The sequence below is a fragment of the Pristis pectinata genome, chromosome 4 (assembly GCF_009764475.1).
Source record: "Pristis pectinata isolate sPriPec2 chromosome 4, sPriPec2.1.pri, whole genome shotgun sequence".
Lineage (NCBI taxonomy): Eukaryota > Metazoa > Chordata > Chondrichthyes > Rhinopristiformes > Pristidae > Pristis > Pristis pectinata.
The window spans coordinates 104,248,681-104,266,050 of NC_067408.1; the positions used below are offsets into that span (position 1 = coordinate 104,248,681).

The 17,370-nt window shown below is 43.8% G+C and overlaps 1 protein-coding gene across 2 annotated transcripts in view; it reads left to right on the top strand.

Moving 5' to 3' along the window:
• Positions 1-13,417, top strand: part of LOC127569935 (interferon-induced GTP-binding protein Mx3-like) — a 36,651-nt gene extending 23,234 nt beyond the window's left edge. Inside the window, exons 8-14 of one of the 2 annotated variants that reach the window (XM_052015016.1) lie at positions 74-152; positions 2,074-2,196; positions 4,917-5,061; positions 5,977-6,135; positions 9,130-9,206; positions 11,872-12,099; positions 12,605-13,417. In XM_052015016.1, the coding sequence (XP_051870976.1) occupies positions 74-152; positions 2,074-2,196; positions 4,917-5,061; positions 5,977-6,135; positions 9,130-9,206; positions 11,872-12,099; positions 12,605-12,826 (1,033 nt within the window). In that variant the 3' untranslated portion in view covers positions 12,827-13,417. The remainder of the gene's footprint in view (positions 1-73; positions 153-2,073; positions 2,197-4,916; positions 5,062-5,976; positions 6,136-9,129; positions 9,207-11,871; positions 12,100-12,604) is intronic. The other variant, XM_052015015.1, reaches the window with a different exon arrangement.
• The last annotated feature ends 3,953 nt before the right edge of the window (positions 13,418-17,370 follow it).

Sequence of the window (17,370 nt, forward strand, 5' to 3'; positions counted from 1 at the left end):
GCCATTATCTCACCTAAGTGGTCCCAGGAACCTTAAGGTGATATTTTTGTTCTATGTTCTTGTTTTCACTTAGAACGCTCTTGGATGATAATGTGGCAACAATTCAGTGTGTGGCTGGCAGATTGACTACAGAACTGGTCAATCAGATCCAGGTCAGTGACTCTTTGTTTTTGTACAGTCTGCACACCTGTCTTATACTCAAAGCAGCAACTGCAGAACCCACAATAAGTGCAGTAAGAAGCTCGTTCCACCTCTCGAGCAGAACAATCCCTTCTAATCCTACTTTGGGTGGCATAGTGGCACAGCTGGTAGAAGCACTGCCTCACAACGCCTGAGACCCGGGTTCAATCCTGACCTCTGGTGTTGTCTGCATGGAGTTTGCACGTTCTCCCTGTGTTTTACTCCAAGTGCTCCAGTTTCCTCCCACATCCCAAAGACGTGTGGGTTGGTGGGTTACCTGGCCGCTGTAAATTGCCCCTAGTGTGCCAGTGAGTGGTGAAACCTGGGAGGAGTACACGAGGATAGGGGGAGAATACTAAAAAGGATTGTTCTAGGCTGGTGGTTGATGGTTGGCGTGGACTCTGTGGGCCGAAAGGCCTGTTTATGTGCTGTATCACTCTGTGATTCTGTACTTGCCTCTTATTTCCCTCTTCCCTTTACTATTGTTTCTCTTCCAATTTATAATTCCATTTAATCTATTGTTACTAACCAGTCACCGTTGGTAATCTGAATTTTACTGCGCTGAACCAAGCCATTAGGCCCAAAATGTCTGTGCCAGTCTATATGCTCCTTCCTGACTACTTTCTCAAAGCCTACCAAAGTAACCTTCCTTCCTTCCTACCTCAGGCACCAAGTGGTTATCCCACCAGTACATCCATTGTGTGCATGTGTACGATGGTCAGTACAAACCTGATGGATTGAAGGCCCCGTTTTTGTGCAGTTAGTAGAGCTGCTGGTTCACAGCTTCATGGACCCAGGTTCGATCCCAAGCTTAGATATGGTCTGTGCGGAGTTTGCATGTTCTCCTTTTGATTGTATGGATTTCCTCTAGGTGCTCCGGTTTCTCCCACATTCCAATAATGTGTGGGTTGGTATATTCATTGACCACTGAGCAGATGAACGGTAGAATGTGGAAGAGTTGATGGGAATGTAGGGAGAATAAAATGGGATTAGTGTAGGATAGTGCAAATGGGTGCTGGGACAGCCCGAACTTCATGGGCAGAAGGGCCCATGCTTCTGTATTGTATGATCTTCCGACTCCACTGTTTCTACCTAAGTCTATTGAAGCAGTAGAATATCCTATTTTCTACTTCTTCTTTGAAGACATTTTTGTATTCCTTATTGGATTTATGGTGAAGATCCTAATTAATGGCCTCCAGTACACGTCTCCATCAGCCACCTGTGGGTGTCAACTCCTTCATTCTGTGTGACCTGTTGGAAGTCTCCATTATTATGAAGACCTTAATTGGGGGCGCTCTCTCTCTTTCTCTCTCTCTCTCTTACTTTTTGGTGACGATTGTTCCAATCTGATCAAACTATCCTGATGGTTATATCCCCTCATTACTCATGAAGAGATTCTTTACAATCATGCAGTCTCTGGTATGAATCTTCTGCAGATAGTTCTCTTGCCTTTGGTTGAGAAAGGGGAATGAAGTATGTTTTAGAATCAGTAGTGATGGAAGGCCAGAGGTGAGGGAGCGACATCCCAAGGTAAGTGAAGATCACCCCTGGGTGAAGAAGGAACAGGCCAGAAGTGGCAGAGGACTCATGATGGGGTAAGGAACTTCCCAGGACAATGGAGTGCCCAGGGTGAAGGAGAGCCCAGGGTCAAAAGTTTCTCCAATTGTTTCCCGGTGCCAAAATCCCATGACCAGGATATGAAAGGACTGCACTGTTCATGGAATTATGTCATTTCCTTCCTAAAACAAGGTGAAATAGAGCTGCTTCAGGAGACCAAAAGAGATTTTAGAAGCAAGTTCTCAGTTAGTGAGAGGGCTGTGGGGAAAATCCCACCTGTTCAACACATCTTCCTTGCATATAGTAACATGCTATCAACTTCTTTCCACAACAAAGAAAACCTTACCAACAATTCAGAGTGAAGTTCAACAGAAAATTGCCGAAACCAGTAAAGAATTGGAGAGGATTGGACTGGGAGTGCCCGAGGATAATGAGAGAAAGATGTCCTTCCTCATCGATGTAAGTGTAAGAGAACTCACTGAGAGGTCTTCTCCAAAAGGTTTAGCTTTGTGACAAAAATGTTGGAGCCATTTTGGTTTGATAGAAGTCAGCTTGATAGCAGAGGTCAGGAAGAGCAGGCAATCATTCAGAATTACTCTCAAGACTCAGCTTGTAGTGAGCTCATACAATTTCACTTGTGATAAATTCTTTCACCTCTGATGGATTAAGAGGGACTATACCAACAATGTAGCAAATATTTTTTTAATATTGGGCAGAAGATGGTGATGATTTCACATATTGTTCGGTCATGAAATGAAACAGACGATGGTAGAAACACTCAGCAGGTCAGACAGTATCAGTGGAAGAAGAAACAGCATTATATCAGATATTTCAGGCCAAGGACTCATTGTCAGACCCATTAACTCTGTGTCTGTTTCCACAGATGCTGCCTGATCTGCTGAGTGTTTTCAGCATTTTCTGTTTTTATTTCAGATTTCCAACATCATCATTGTTTTAGATTTTCATTTATTCTTCACTAGTATCCATTTCTGAGCAAAACATCCCAGTAGGATGTCAGAGCATGTGGAAGTGATGAACTAGAGTGGGATTATGAGGAGAAACTAGTGAAAATGGGGTTGTTCTCCATGGAGCAGAGAAGTTTAGAGATTGGGATGGAGGTTTTCCAAGTCACCAATGGTTGTGTTTGAGTATAAAGAGAGAAACTTGCTATTCAGGGGACACAGATTTAAGGTGATTGGCTGAAGAGGCAGCAGGAGGAGAAATATTTCTATGCAGAAGTGTTGTTGTAAACTGGAATACACTGCCAAAAATAGGCTCCACTTCCAAAAGGAAAGAGGATTAAAAGGGGCTTTAGAGAAGGAGTAGGGAGGATTAGGACTATTTGAATTGATTCATCAACGGGCCAATACAATACAGTCAAGTGGTGTTTTCAGTGCTGTAGCATTCCATACTTTAATACAAGTGGCATAATGCAATGTTTGACATTATTAATCTGCAGTGGATAAGTCTGTTAACAGGATCATATTTCAAACTATTTCATGATTCTGTTCACTGGTACCAGCATTTTATTCCCTAAATCGAATTAAGTAAATTCATATTCCCAAAGCCTACTCAGAGCACAGGCTTGGTAACACACCCACTGTGTTAGCATTATCTGCACACAGCTGTAATTTCACCTCTGGTCAGTAGGTGCCATTAGGTCCCTCCACTTTTTAATTATATTGGCCATCTCCCCTCTACCTCTCAGTCCAGATTAAGGGTCTCGACCTGAAAAGTTGACCTGATGTTTCCCTACATAGATGCTACCTGACCCGCTGAGTTCCTCCAGTGTTCTGCGCGTTGCTCCAGATCCCAGCATCTGCAGTCTCTTGTGTCTCCAGGTGCCAATAACTGTCCATTAGCTTCACCACATGACAGCTTCAAGAGAAATACGGCACCGATCTCCAGATGTGGCCTTTTTTTGACCTCGGGAAAAGTCTTTGACTTCATTATCTAGGAGAGGCTGTGGAGTGCTCATTCGGTTTAAAGGGAGCTGGTAATACAAAGGACTCCAGACCCTGGCTCCAGCTGCAAACTTGCCCAGTTCCTGAGCCCTGGTGTCCCAAACTTCAACCCCACTCCAGCTGTACACCCCATCCAGAGTCTAGACTCTGGCCCTGGCCACAGTCTAAACCCTGGTCCTGGCCACACACCTCACTTGCACTGTGGATCCCCGAATCACATTCCAGACCAATGAGTGAGCCAGAGCTGGACCATCAGGATTTCCAAAGAATCGATGCTGGATTAGAGCTTCGCTTCTGTCCCTGGAGTTTATAAGAATGATGGATGCTCTTTGGTTAGGCCACTTTTGGAGCACTGTTTGCAGTTCTGGTTGCCACATTACAGAAAGGATGTGGTGGCTTTGGAGAGGGTGCAGAAGAGGTTCACCAGGATGTTGCCTGGATCAGAGAGTATTAGCTAAAAGGAGAGACTTGGATTGTTTTCTCTGGAGCATTGGAGGCTGAGGTGCGACCTGATAGAAGTTTTCTTTTAAATCATGAGAGGCATAGAAACAGTCTTTTTCCTCAGGGTGGAAATGTCAAATACTAGAGAGCATAACCTTAAGGTGAGAGTGGGAAAATTTAAAAGAGATTTACGAAGCAGTTATTTTTCTTAGAGTGTGGAAGGTGCCTGGAGCAGGCTGCCAGTGGTGGTGGTGGAAGCAGATATGATGTCAATGTTTAAGAGGCATTTAGACAGGTGGATGAATAGGCAGGGAAAGGATGGATATAGACCATGTGTAGGCTGATGGGATTAGTTTAAATTGGTGTTGCAGTTGGCCCAGTCATTATGGGCCAAAAGGCCAGTTCCTATTGCTGTACTGTTCTATGTTCTTATTGAAACATTGGATTCTGGGCAGGCTTGGCAGGGTAGATGCTATGAGGATGTTTCCCCTGATGTGGAAATTTAGAATTTGGGGCACAATCTAAGAATAAGAGGTCATTCATTTAAGACTGGGATAAAGAGGAATTTCTTCACAATGAGGATTGTGAATCTTTGGAATTTCCTGCTGTAAAGTGTTACCTTCTGCTGGGGTGACATGTTTTTCTCAAGCAATAGAATATCACTAAATGCATGTTTTTGAGACGAGTGTTATGAAGCTAGTAATGGGAACGAAAAGTGCTGGTACAAGTGTGGTGACTGACTCTCTGAGAAATTACTTTTTGGATTGATTGCAGAAGATTAGAGCCTACATTGGAGACATTGTTAGCTTAACAAGTGGAGACTATTCAAAAGAATACAATGACAACGATAAACTGTACACCATAGTGCGAAAGATTTTTGGCATTTGGAATGAGCTGCTTAACAAAGACCAGACTGACTGTAAGTATTCATATTGACATCCATTCATGATGTCAGTGGGTGTTGCACTTAATAAAGTGTGTTTTATGAAAGAACTTGCAATTATAATGAGTTTTCTGGGAGCCTAAAGGCTTTTTTTTAAACTACAGTCACTGTTGTAATGTATGGAAAATATGGCTTCCAATTTGTGCTTAGCAAGATCCCACTAGCAGCAATGAGTTGAGTGACCAGACAATCTGATGATGGTCTATTGGTCATCATTGGCCAGGAAAGCGGAACAACTTTCTGCTCTTGGATTTCCTCCCAAGCCAGTGGCTGGATATGCCTCTGAAGGTCAGTAGCCCTGGGAAAGCAGCACTCCCTTGGTACTGTGTGGGTGAGCCAGCCATGTTATGTGCTCAGCCCTCATCAGCAGACTTCAAACCCACAATCCTTTGCGGTATTCACAAGGGGTCTACCACTGAGCCAAGCTGGTAATTCTCTGGCCTTTTTTTTTGCCTCATTTCTCCTTCTATGCCTATAGTCAGTGTATCTTCAGATGCTTGAGCCCATGTCTCTGGAACAGCTTCCAACTCTCCATTTCTCATCCTGAATCCTTGAGCTTCTATTTACAATCACAAGTTCTTTAATTGAGCATGTAATCACCTGTTTCCAGTGGGAAAATCTTTGGCATTTAAAATGAAGTGTAAGGACTGTGCAAATACATGTTGGTTATGCAGGCATAGAACCAGTCTAGTTGTTGTAGAATTGGACACTGTTACTGTCAAATCCCTCAGTGCCCCCTCTGCTTGAGGAATGCCTACTATGCTTGGGACAAGGGTCAGGAACAGAGACCAAGCTCACCAGATTTTTTAAATCAAAAAAAAAAGGACAGAAGGCAAAATATAAAAGTAGGCCACAAGAAGGCTTTATTCTTCAATCTTCCTGTCTTTCCAGTCGAACATATAATAAGAGATAAAGTAACAGAATATACTGAGAAGTCTCGTGGGAGAGAATTACCTGGATTTACCAATTACAAGATCTTTGAGTCACTCGCCAAGAATCAGATCATGAAGCTGGAATCTCCCTCTCTAAACATGCTGAAAGAAATATCAGGTAATGTGTACAACTTGCATAGTAAACTATAACCAGGAAGCAGTAAAGATTCGAGCACTCAAGTAGAGATGCTTTGCTTCATTTAGACAGGCCTCTGTGGATCACATGGGAATTATTGTGTACAAGTCTGATAAGATCTTTATTAGTCACATGTACATCGAAACACACAGTGACATGCATTTTTTGCATAATGTTCTGGGGGGCAGCCCACAAATGTCGCCACACTTCCAGCGCCAACATAGCATGCCCACAACTTCCTAACCTGTATGTCTTTTGAATACAAACTCCTTACAGACAGTCTGGTCTCTTGTTAAGAAAGATATGCCTGCAAAAGAGGGATTACAGCAAAGGTCCACCAGATTGATTCCTGGGGTGAAGAGTTTCTCATCTGAAGATGGATTAAACAGACTGGGCCCGTACTCTCCTGCCGTTGGAAGATTGAGATGTGACCTTACTGAAACATACAAAATTCTTAAGTGTGATAATGTTTCCCCGGCATGGTCTCACACCAGAGGTCGTAGTTTCAAAATAAGGGGTCAGTCAATCAGGACTGAGTTGAGAAGGAATTTCTCCACCCAGTGGGTAGTGAATCTTTGGAATTGTTTGCTCAAGAGGGTTGCGGAGGCTCGGTCACTGGTTAGGGTTAACCACTCGGTCACAATAAAACAGTGCAAACGTTTACATTCGTGTTCGGATCAATCATTGGTGTTACCTTATATAAAAAATAACACAACACCGATGCCACTCATGTGGCTCCCTGGGGTGCTACCCCAATCCCGTATTTACAATATTTAAGGGGCTTTCTCGCCTGACCCCGCCCTTCCCTCTCCAGTGGCAGAAGAACCCTAAGCTCTAGTTCTTCCCCACTGAGCCCTTGTGTTGGCTGCACCCAGCTTCAGTGCGTCCCTCAGCACGTACTCCTGCAGCCTGGAATTTGCCAGTTGGTAGCATTCCTCTACGGATATCTGTGACAGACATTGCCAACACTTTATTCAACTTGATAAATAGGAGCAGGAGCAGCAGCTTGAACCCCTTTGCCCTGCTCTCCATTAAATAGATCATGACTGATTAGCACCTTAACCCCACCTACCTGCTACCTCATAAAGAGCACACCAAACAAGATTCTTTCAAGGTGTTAGGTTGTACTGTTCTGAAAAGATATTTTCTAGAGGGAGAAAGCTTTTGATTGGCTAGAAAAAGTAAATGGTAGGAGACTGGTCCCATTGGTGGATTGCTCAAGGGCCAGGGGTGAGAGATCTTAAGTTATTAAGCTAAAAATCTAAGGGGCAATGTGAGGATTTCTTGTTTTACACAGTGGTTTTGATCTGTCTGTCACTGCCTGTGAAGGTGTCAGTCAGGTTTTTCTGAAGAGAATTGGATAGCCAGTTGAGAGAGAATAATTCACAGAGCTAGAGCGAAAGAGTGGAGAAATGAAACAATAATTTGTCTACTGGGGGCCAGCATAACACTAGCGAAACAAAGGACTGCAGATGCTGGAATCTGGATGAAAAACACAATGATGCTGGAGAAACACAGCAGGCCAGGCACCATCTGTGGAGAAAAGCAGATGGTCAACGTCTTGGGTCAGGACCCTTCTTCAGGACTGAAGATAGGAAAAGGGGAAGCCCAATATACAGGAGGGAAAAGCAGAGCAGTGATAGGTGAACAAAAGGGGGGAGGTGGGGTGGGCCCAGGGTGGTGATAGGTAGATGCAGGTAAAAGGTAGCGATAAGCAGGTGCGGGGGAGGAGGGGAGAGCAGATCCACCAGGGGATGGGTCAAAAGTAAGGAGAGAAAGGAAAACAAAAAGGCGTAGAAAAAAGAGGCTAGGAAAGGGAAGAAGAGATGGTGTGGGGGGGGGGGGGGGGGGGTGGAATGACTTAAAATGGGAGAATTCAATGTTCATGCCGTTAGGCTGCGAGGTTCCAAGATGGAAAATGAGGTGCTGTTCCTCCAGTTTGCGCCTGGAATTCTCCTGGCAGTGGAGGAGGCCGAGGATTGTCATGTCAGTGAATGTGTGGGAGGGGGAGTTGAAGTGACTGGCAACGGGGAGGTGCAGGTCATGGTTATGGTCAGAGCGCAGGTGTTCTGCGAAACGGTCACCTAGTCTGCGTTTGGTCTCACGAATGTGGAGGAGACAGTTACAGACAGGTGAGACAGATTCCCCTGCACCTCCCTTAATATCATCTACTGCATTCAGTGCTCCAAGTATGACCTCCTCTACATTGGTAATCCCCACCCCCCTTCCCCACAACCCCTCCCCCACCATGCTTCTTTTCTTCCCTTTCCTAGCCTATCTCTGTTTTCTACCCCTCTTTTGTTTTTTCCCTTTTTCTCCTTACCTTTGACCCACCCTCAGTGGATCTGCTCTCCCCTCCTCCCCTGCACTGCCTATCACTATCTCTTACCTGCATCTACCTATCACCACCTTGTACCCACCCCACCTCCAATCTTTTGTCCACCTATCACTGCTCTGCTTTTCCCTCCTACATATTGGGCTTCCCCTTTTCCTATCTTCAGTCCTGAAGAAGGGTCCTGACCCGAAATATTGACCGCCTGCTTTTCTCCATGGATGCTGCCTGGCCTGTTGAATTCCTCCAGCATTATTGTGTTTTTTAGCCAGCATAGCACTGATGGGATGAATGGCCTCCTCATAGAATCATACAGCATGGAGATGGACTATGCTAGCCATCAAGTACTGGTCTATAATAATCCCATTATCTAGCACTCTCACTGTAGATTCATATGCCACAGCATTTCAAGTGCTCATCTAAATGCTTGTTAACTGTTGTGAGAATATTTGCTGCTTCCACCCCCTCAGGCAGTGCCATTGCAATTCTTCAGTTCTATTCAGTGATCCTAGTTTGGTCATGTGTATCTCTGGATTTAAGTGCAACAGCCTTTTAAGCAGGATTCGCTTACAAATGAAAGTCATTCAAAACACAATCAAGATATGATGCTCCTCCAAATGACTTGACTCTTATTTTCCTTACAGACCTGGTCCAGTCAGTGCTTAACAATATGGCTTTGCTGCACTTTGAAGGTTTGCCAAATCTAATGAAATCTGTCAAGGTACGTGGATGGTTGATATCTGTTTTTCCATTGGTGAGGGTTTGAGAATGAGTGATGTGTCTGAAATCCATTACAGGAGTCTGACTTTGAATTACAGCATCTCCCAGGGGAAATGACTAGAAGGATTTACCAAGAGCTGAGGAGATCTAGAGGTTGAGATGAGTCACCTAATGGCATGTGTTCAAATCTCAATTCAGCTACTGGAGAAGTTAAACTCAGCTAGTTGGTATTGGTTTATTATTGTCACTTGTACCAAGGTACAGTGAAAAACTTGTCTTGCATACCAATAGTACAGGTCAATTCATTACATAGTGCAGTTATATTGGGTTAGTACAGAGTGCATTAATGTAGTACAGGTAAAAACAATAACAGTACAGAATAAAGTGTCACAACTACAAAGAAAGTGCAGTGCAATAAGATGCAAGGTCATAACAAGGTAGACTGAGGTCACAGTCCATAATTTAAAAAAAATCCAGAATGGTCAAGGCTAGTCGAAGAAATGGTAACAATGAAGCTCTTGGAAAATTGTAAAACTCCATCTGGTGATGTGCCACAGGGATTGGTTCTGGGTCCACTGTTGTTTGTCATCTATTTTAATGATTTAGATGAGAATATAGGTGGCTTGCTTAATAGGTTTGCAAATGACACCAAAGTGGGTGGTATAGTGGACAGTGAAGAAGGTTATGTAAGATTACAGCTGGATCTAGGTCGACTGGGAAAGTGGGTGAAAGAATAACAGATGGAATTTAGCTCAGGTGCGAAATGTTGCACTTTGGTAAGTTAAACCTGGGCAGGACTTTCACAGTAAATGGCAGGGTGTTGTTGAACAGAGAGACCAAGGGGTACAGGTACATAGTTCTCTGAAAGTGGTGATGCAGGTAGACAGGGTGGTGATGAAGGTTTTTGGCACCTTGGCCTTCAGAAGTCAGGCCACTGAGTACAAGAGTTGGGACATCTTGTTACAACTCTGCAAGACGTTGGTGAGACTACACTTGTATATTGTGTGCAGTTTGGGAAGCCTAGCTATAGGAAGGATCATTGAGTTTGAAAGGGGACAGAAAAGATTTACGAGGATGTTACTGGGTCTGGAAGGCATGAGTTATAAAGAGCTTTTTGTTCCTGGAGTGCAGGAGGCTGAGGGGGGACCCTATAGAGGTTTATAAAATCATGAGGGGCATAGATAAGGTGAATGGTCACAGTCATTTTTCCAGAGTAGGGGAGTCTAAAACTAAAGGGCATAAGTTTAAGGTGAGAGGGGAAAGATTTAAAGGGGACCTGAGGGGCAGGTTTTTCACACAGAGGGTGGTGGGTACATGGAACTAGCTGCCAGAGGAAGTGGTAGAGGTGGATACAATTGCAACATTTAGAAGACATTTGACAGGTACATGGATAGGAAAGGTTTGGAGGGATATGGGCCAAACACAGGCAAATGGGACTAACTCAGGTAGGCATCATGGTCAGCATGGATGAGTTGGGCCTGGTTCCATGCAGTTTGACGCTGTCTCCATGAGTTCCTGAATGCCCTTCAGGAAAGGAAATCTGCTGCCCTTTCCCAGTCCAGCCTTTACTCCAGACCTATGACAAGGAGGATGATTCTTAACTGAGAAGCAGCCCAGCAAACTAGTCCTCTCTAGGGACTGGTACTAAATGCTGGTCTTGCCAGAAATGCTCATGTCCATGGATGAATAAAGAAATAAAAAGCTTCCCTGTTCTGTTGGTGTGTTCTTCAGTTTGCAACTAGATTAACTTATAAGAACAACTGTAGCAGCTTTTGAGGAAACACTTGATAGGTGCAGTTTAATGAGGAGGTGTGAAATGATGCACTTTGAGAGAGCAGTATGGAGAGGCAATATAATCTAAAGGGACAGAAAATGGTGGGTCAGTTTGCGTCTGTGGGAAGAGATGCTCATGTGTCAGGTCAAAGACCCTTCGTGAGAACTGGGGAAGGAGACAAAAGAAGCTCGTTTAGCTGCAGGGAGGGTGGGGGAGGGGGAATGTCTCTGATGTGGAAAAACAGGGTGACCATGGGGCTAAGTTGTAAACAAGGTTATTTGGCCAATGAGTGATTGGGAGAAGTTACAGAGAGAGAACATAGACAAGAGGATGTAGGAGTTGTGAAAAGCAGAGCAGGAGGGCATGCTCAGCAGGTCTGTCAAGTTCTATCATGACTTTTTAATGTTGTTAAATTGCTCTGATGTTCAGAGACATTAAAAACTGCAGTAAAGAATTTAAAAAAATAAAACTTTTAAAACACTTAAAATGAGTGGAAAAACATTTAAAATGAGATCAGTTCCAAAAAAAACATTGTACTGACCTTTTCCCATAGCAGTGGCCAGAGTTCCCATTCCTATTACTAGGGAAGCAGTGAGCCTGTTGCCATGCTAGGCTGGCGAGGACTGAGAGGCAGACTTCACTGGGTAATGCAGCATGATCAAACTCAGCTGCTGGACTCCACGTGGTCCAGCAGTGGAACGGAGTAACAGGTGCACCAGCATCTCTCACTCAGCATGTCCCAGATATACACAACTCTGTCCAAGTCCGGGACTTACTTGGATAGGAGCGGTTAATGCTGGCAGTGAGCTTTGACCCGTAACCAAGTCTGGCACTGATGCAAACCACCTGTAGAACCTCAGCAAAGTACTTGAGAACAACCTGTCTTCCACAGAAAAAGATTGATGAACTTCAACAGGAGCAGGAAATGGAAGCAGAGAAAATGCTGAAGACTTTGTTCAAAATGGAGAGCATGATCTACAGTCAGGACTTCATTTACTGCAACAAGCTGAGAGAGATTGAGAACACATATGAGGAACCAGAAGAAGAGGAAACCCCACAGCAGACTAGTGACAACACTGAAATGACCAGCATGTCTGTTCGTCTGGAGGCTTATTTTATGGTGAGCTATCCAACTAGTATGACTCCATTTTTAACAATAAGCTAACAATAGTGTTCTCTTCAGTAGGCCTAGATTGATTGCTCTGTATGTACTCAGCATTCTGGACAGGGAGGAGGGCCAGGGTCTCCTCTGCCTAAGGGTACTGGGCAGCAAGGGTTACCAGGAACAAAATATATTGGTGTCAAAGAGCAGAGGTGCCCAAGTTATTTATAACAGTAACCTCTTCTTCACCCAGCCTAAATGTGGAGCTGGATTGTTGTTGAGGCAGAAGAATTTTTATGGGACACTGTCCTGTTTACCAAAGGAACTAGGACTCTGATGAACTTGATTAATATAGTACAGTGTATTGTCTCCCCTGCCTACCCCCTAGTACCTCATGATACCACAATGGTACTTGCTGTGCACCCAAGGTACTCTTAAACCTTCAGAAGCCTCACTGGCATACAAGCCTCACCTACAGCAAAGACCTGCAGAAGGTTGATGGTGTATTCACTTTATATTTCAGATTGCTTCGAACCGACTGGCTGATATGGTCCCAATGATCCTTAAATTCTACCTGCTGCTGGAGTTCGCAGACAAGCTAGAGCGTGAAATGTTCCAACTGCTGCAAGGCAGTGAGCCGACTGAGAAGTTGCTGGTAGAAGAGGAGAGTATCTTCGAGAGGCGCAGGTTCCTCTACAATCGCCTGAAGAGACTGAAGGATGCTCGGCAGATCTTGGCTAGGTGATAACATAACATGTCCCATTGTTAGATATAATGAACATTCAATAAACTAGAAAATGAATAGCAGTAGATAACCCCACATGTGTAGATCTATATGGAAAGTACATTAATAAAGTGAAAAAAGCATTCTTGACATTTTCCATTGAGTTCAGTGGTTTGCAATTAGGTTAAATTCAGTGTAGGGATGGAAATAGAATGCAACAACATTCATTTATGACATTACAGAACTGTATTTTAACTCCACTCACATACTTGTTTCCATAAGACAAGTTTCTTGCAGGGGAGAACTGCAACTCTTCTGGTATTTCCAAACAATGTTCTTTTTCCAATCTATGTTTAGTGGTGGAGCATATGTATTCAGCGTGACTTTCGTCCCAGTGAACAACCTTGCTGGACTTTAGCACTGGCGATGAGACTTGCCGAACTGAACTGGTTTGCCATCATAAAACTTTGAGAACTATTCCTAGACTGGTTGGTTTGGGAACTAGCCACACACACATACATAGACTTTGGTTTAGTTTAATCAATATCTAATATCTAACATTTTCTTTGTCTTTTTATTACAAGCAGTTATTAATAAATAGATTTTAATGTGGAAACCTGGCTCGTTGTGTTTCTATTGTTGCTGGTACGTAACACTAACTTAAACTAATGCCTAAATATTTCATACATAAAATTTAAAAAATTAGGTGCAGTTTTTGTTGTATTGAAAGTATATTTTGCTATCATAATATTTTTTGAATGTGTGTCTTTGAACCAAGTTATGACCTAATTTCTGTCCAGTGGAGTTCCTTTGGTCCTCACCTACCATCCCGCCAGCCTACGCATCCAACATATCATTCTTTGCAAATTCCACCAGTTGCAATGGGATCCCACCACCGGCCACATCTTCACCCGTCTGCTTTCCACAGGGATCATTCTCTTCGTGACTCCCTGGTCTGCTCATCTCTCCTCGCCCATCCCCCTCCTTCACCAGGCATTGCCCTGTAAACGCAGAAGATAACACTTGTCTCTACACCTCCTCCCTCACCACCATCCAGAGCCCTAAACAGCCCTTCCGGGTGAGGCAGTCTTTCACATGGCAATCCTGCTTCATTATTTACTGCATCCAGAGCTCCTATTGTGGCCTCCTCTACATAGAGTCAGAGTGATACAGCACGGAAACGGGCCCTTCGGCCCAACTGGTCCATGCTGACCAAGATGCCCACCCTAGCTAGTGCCATTTGCCAGCATTTGGCCCATATGCCTCTAAATCTTTCTTATCCATGTACCTGTCCAACCATCTTTTCAAAGTTGTTACTGTACCTGCTTTAACCACTTTCTCTGGCAGCTCATTCCACATACATACCACCCTCTGTGTAAGAAGGTTGCCCCTCAAGTTCCTATTAAATCCTTCACCTCAAACCCACGCCCTTACCCCCGATTCCCCAACCCCAGGAAAAAGACCGAACACATCCACCCCATCCATGCCCCCCACGATTCCACACACCCCAACAAGATCACCCCTCAGTCCCCCACGCTCCAAGGAAAAGCATCCCAGCCTGTCCAACCCAGCCCCTTGAGTCCCGGCAACATCCCGCAAATCCCCCTGCCCGCGCCCCCCCCGTACTCCTTCCAGCCAATAACATCCCTCCCATAGCAGGGTGACCAAAACCGAACACATCAGTGAGACCAGACACAGATTGGGTCACTGCTTCGCCAAACACCTTTGTCCACCATGGCTCTCCTGGTTACCAGCCATTTTAATTCCACTTCGCATTCCCACAGTCTGTCCTCAGCCTCCTCCACAGCCAAGTTGAGGCTAGACGCAAATTAGAGGAACAGCACCTCCTATTCTGCCTGGGCAGTCTCCAGCCTGGCAGTATGAACATTGAATTCTCCAACTTCCGGTAACCACTTCCCTCTGTACCTTTTCTCCCTCTCCTTCTGATCTAACGTGCTCCCATCACCCTCTCTCTTTCCTCTCCCCCACTTTCTCCATCTTCCCATCACCCACACACTCCTCCCACTGGTTCCCCTCCCCACCTCCATCCCTTTATTCCATGCTCCACCTTCCTCTATCTTCCTTTATCAGGTTTCCTCATCTTTAGCCCTTTGTCACTTCCACCTACCACCTCCTGGCTTCTGCCGTCATTTCCAATCTCCCCCCGCCACCCCCACATCTGCCTGTCACCTCCCTTCACCTGGATCCACCTATCACCGACCAGCCCTTGTTCCACCTCTTCCCTCCTGTCATGAACCAGCAACAAAAGAAACACACTGAGCATGTTTCAGTGTTAAAAACTATTTTATTAATCACTACTATTGATAATACGTAAAATAAAAGTAAAAATGTTAGTATGTTAGAATTCAAGAATGTTAAACCTCGAACGTTAACCCCAAAACTAAACTCTTCGTGTGTGTGTGTGACAAAGTCCAAAACTCCCAGTTCCTGAATGGTTCTTAAAGTTCAGTTCCGCAAGCCATAAGGTGAAACATGGGCAAGGGCTTCTTCAACAACCACCGTTGTCTGAAGATAAGATGTAGATGTAGAAAAACATAGAGAGAGAGTACATACGAAATCCAAATGTTCCACGATGGAACCCAAACGACACTTCAGTGTTTACTCGGTAGTGACTTCCTCACCCCGAAAAGCATCCGAACCGTGGTCGTCCACATACAAATACCTGTTTCCTTCTACAGGTCAGCAACAAAGTGAACTCCACCGGATTACTTCCAACTTCCATACATGGATTTCAGTGGCAAACACAGTTATTGTTTCTCATCCATCGATAGAGAAAACAAGCAGGCTGGTGTCTCTCTCCCTTCTCTCTCTCTCCTTCTTCTTCTTCTGACTTCTTCAACAACGTCATTACGTCCTTTATCTTCTATTGACGTAAGCACGCCCCACACACACATACACACACACTCTCTATCTTAAAGGGACTTTCACTGAGTCCGTAACACCTCCCACCTAAAAAAAAAATTTTCCCAAGAAAATTTTAACCGCGCATACAGTTAGTAATGTTAATAATTATCATGTTACACAACTACAGACTATCAGATTAGTACAGATACATGTTTCCCATTTAACATCGGGAAAGACAATCAGCAATCACATTATCTTTGCCTTTAATGTGAGTTATCATGAGATCAAACTCTTGCAAAATTAAACTCCAGTTTAACAGCCTTCTGTTCTTGTTTTTGACTCGGCTCAGAAACACCAATGGGTTATGATCTGTATACACAGTCAATGGTTTCTGAGCGGTGCAAACATATACACTGAAATGTTGCAAGGCTAAAACAAGCGACAGTAATTCTTTCTCTATGGTGGAATAATTCTTTTGATGCTCATTAAATTTCTTTGAAAAGTAAGCTACAGGATGGTCAATATCATCAAGGTCACCCTTCTGCAACAACACAGCTCCTGCAGCTTCATCACTGGCATCTACTGCTAATGAAAATGGCTTTTAAAAGTCAGGTGTTCTGAGCACAGGATGGTAGCATAAAATGGCTTTCAGCTTCTCAAATGCTTCTTGACAAGAATCTGTCCAAACAAACTTTACTCCCTTCTTCAGAAGATTAGTTAGGGGAAGAGCAATATCAGCAAAACTTTTACAAAATTTTCGATAATATCCAACCATTCCCAAAAATCTTCTAACAGTCCTCGTACCTGTGGGAATAGGGAACTCAGATATTGCTTGAACTTTTGCCTGAACAGGAGCTTGCTTGCCTTGACCTACAACATAACCAAGATACGTCACAGTGGCATGGCCAAATTCACTCTTAGCCAAGTTAACTGTAAGGTTAGCCTTGGAAAGTCTTTCAAACAACCTTTCTAACGCAGAGATGTGATCTTCCCAAGTATCATTCCCAGTCACTAAGTCGTCAATGTAGGCATCTGTATGTTTTAACCCATGAATCACTGAATTAATCATTCTTTGAAATGTTGCCGGAGCATTTTTCATTCCAAATGGCAAAACATTGTATTCATACAATCCAGAAGGGGTTACAAAGGCTGAAATCTCCCTTCCTCTTTCTGTTAATGGAACACACCAGTACCCTTTTAATAGGTCAATCTTTGTAAGAAATTTTGCCTTTCCCACTCTGTCTATGCAATCATCCACCCTAGGAATAGGGTAAGCATCTGACTTTGTTACAGCATTCACTTTCCTGTAATCTGTGCAAAATCTAACAGTTCCATCAGGTTTAGGTACAATAACACAGGGCGAACTCCAATTTGAACTAGAATGTCTAATAATATCATTTTCCAACATGTATTTTATTTCCTGATCAACAAGTTTATTTTTTTCCACATTCATTCGATATGGGTGTTGTTTGATTGGTTTTGCATCCCCAACATCAACATCATGGGTAATTATCGATGTTCTGTTTGGAACATCTGGGAACATGTCTGTTGAGGATGCTTTTCGGGGTGAGGAAGTACCATCCACCAAGGCCACAACTGAATCCCTCTCATAATAAGGTTTTAGCATGTTTACGTGACAGAGTTGTGTTTTCTTGCGTCTATCTGGTGTTTTGATTATATATGTTAGATCAGTCACTCGA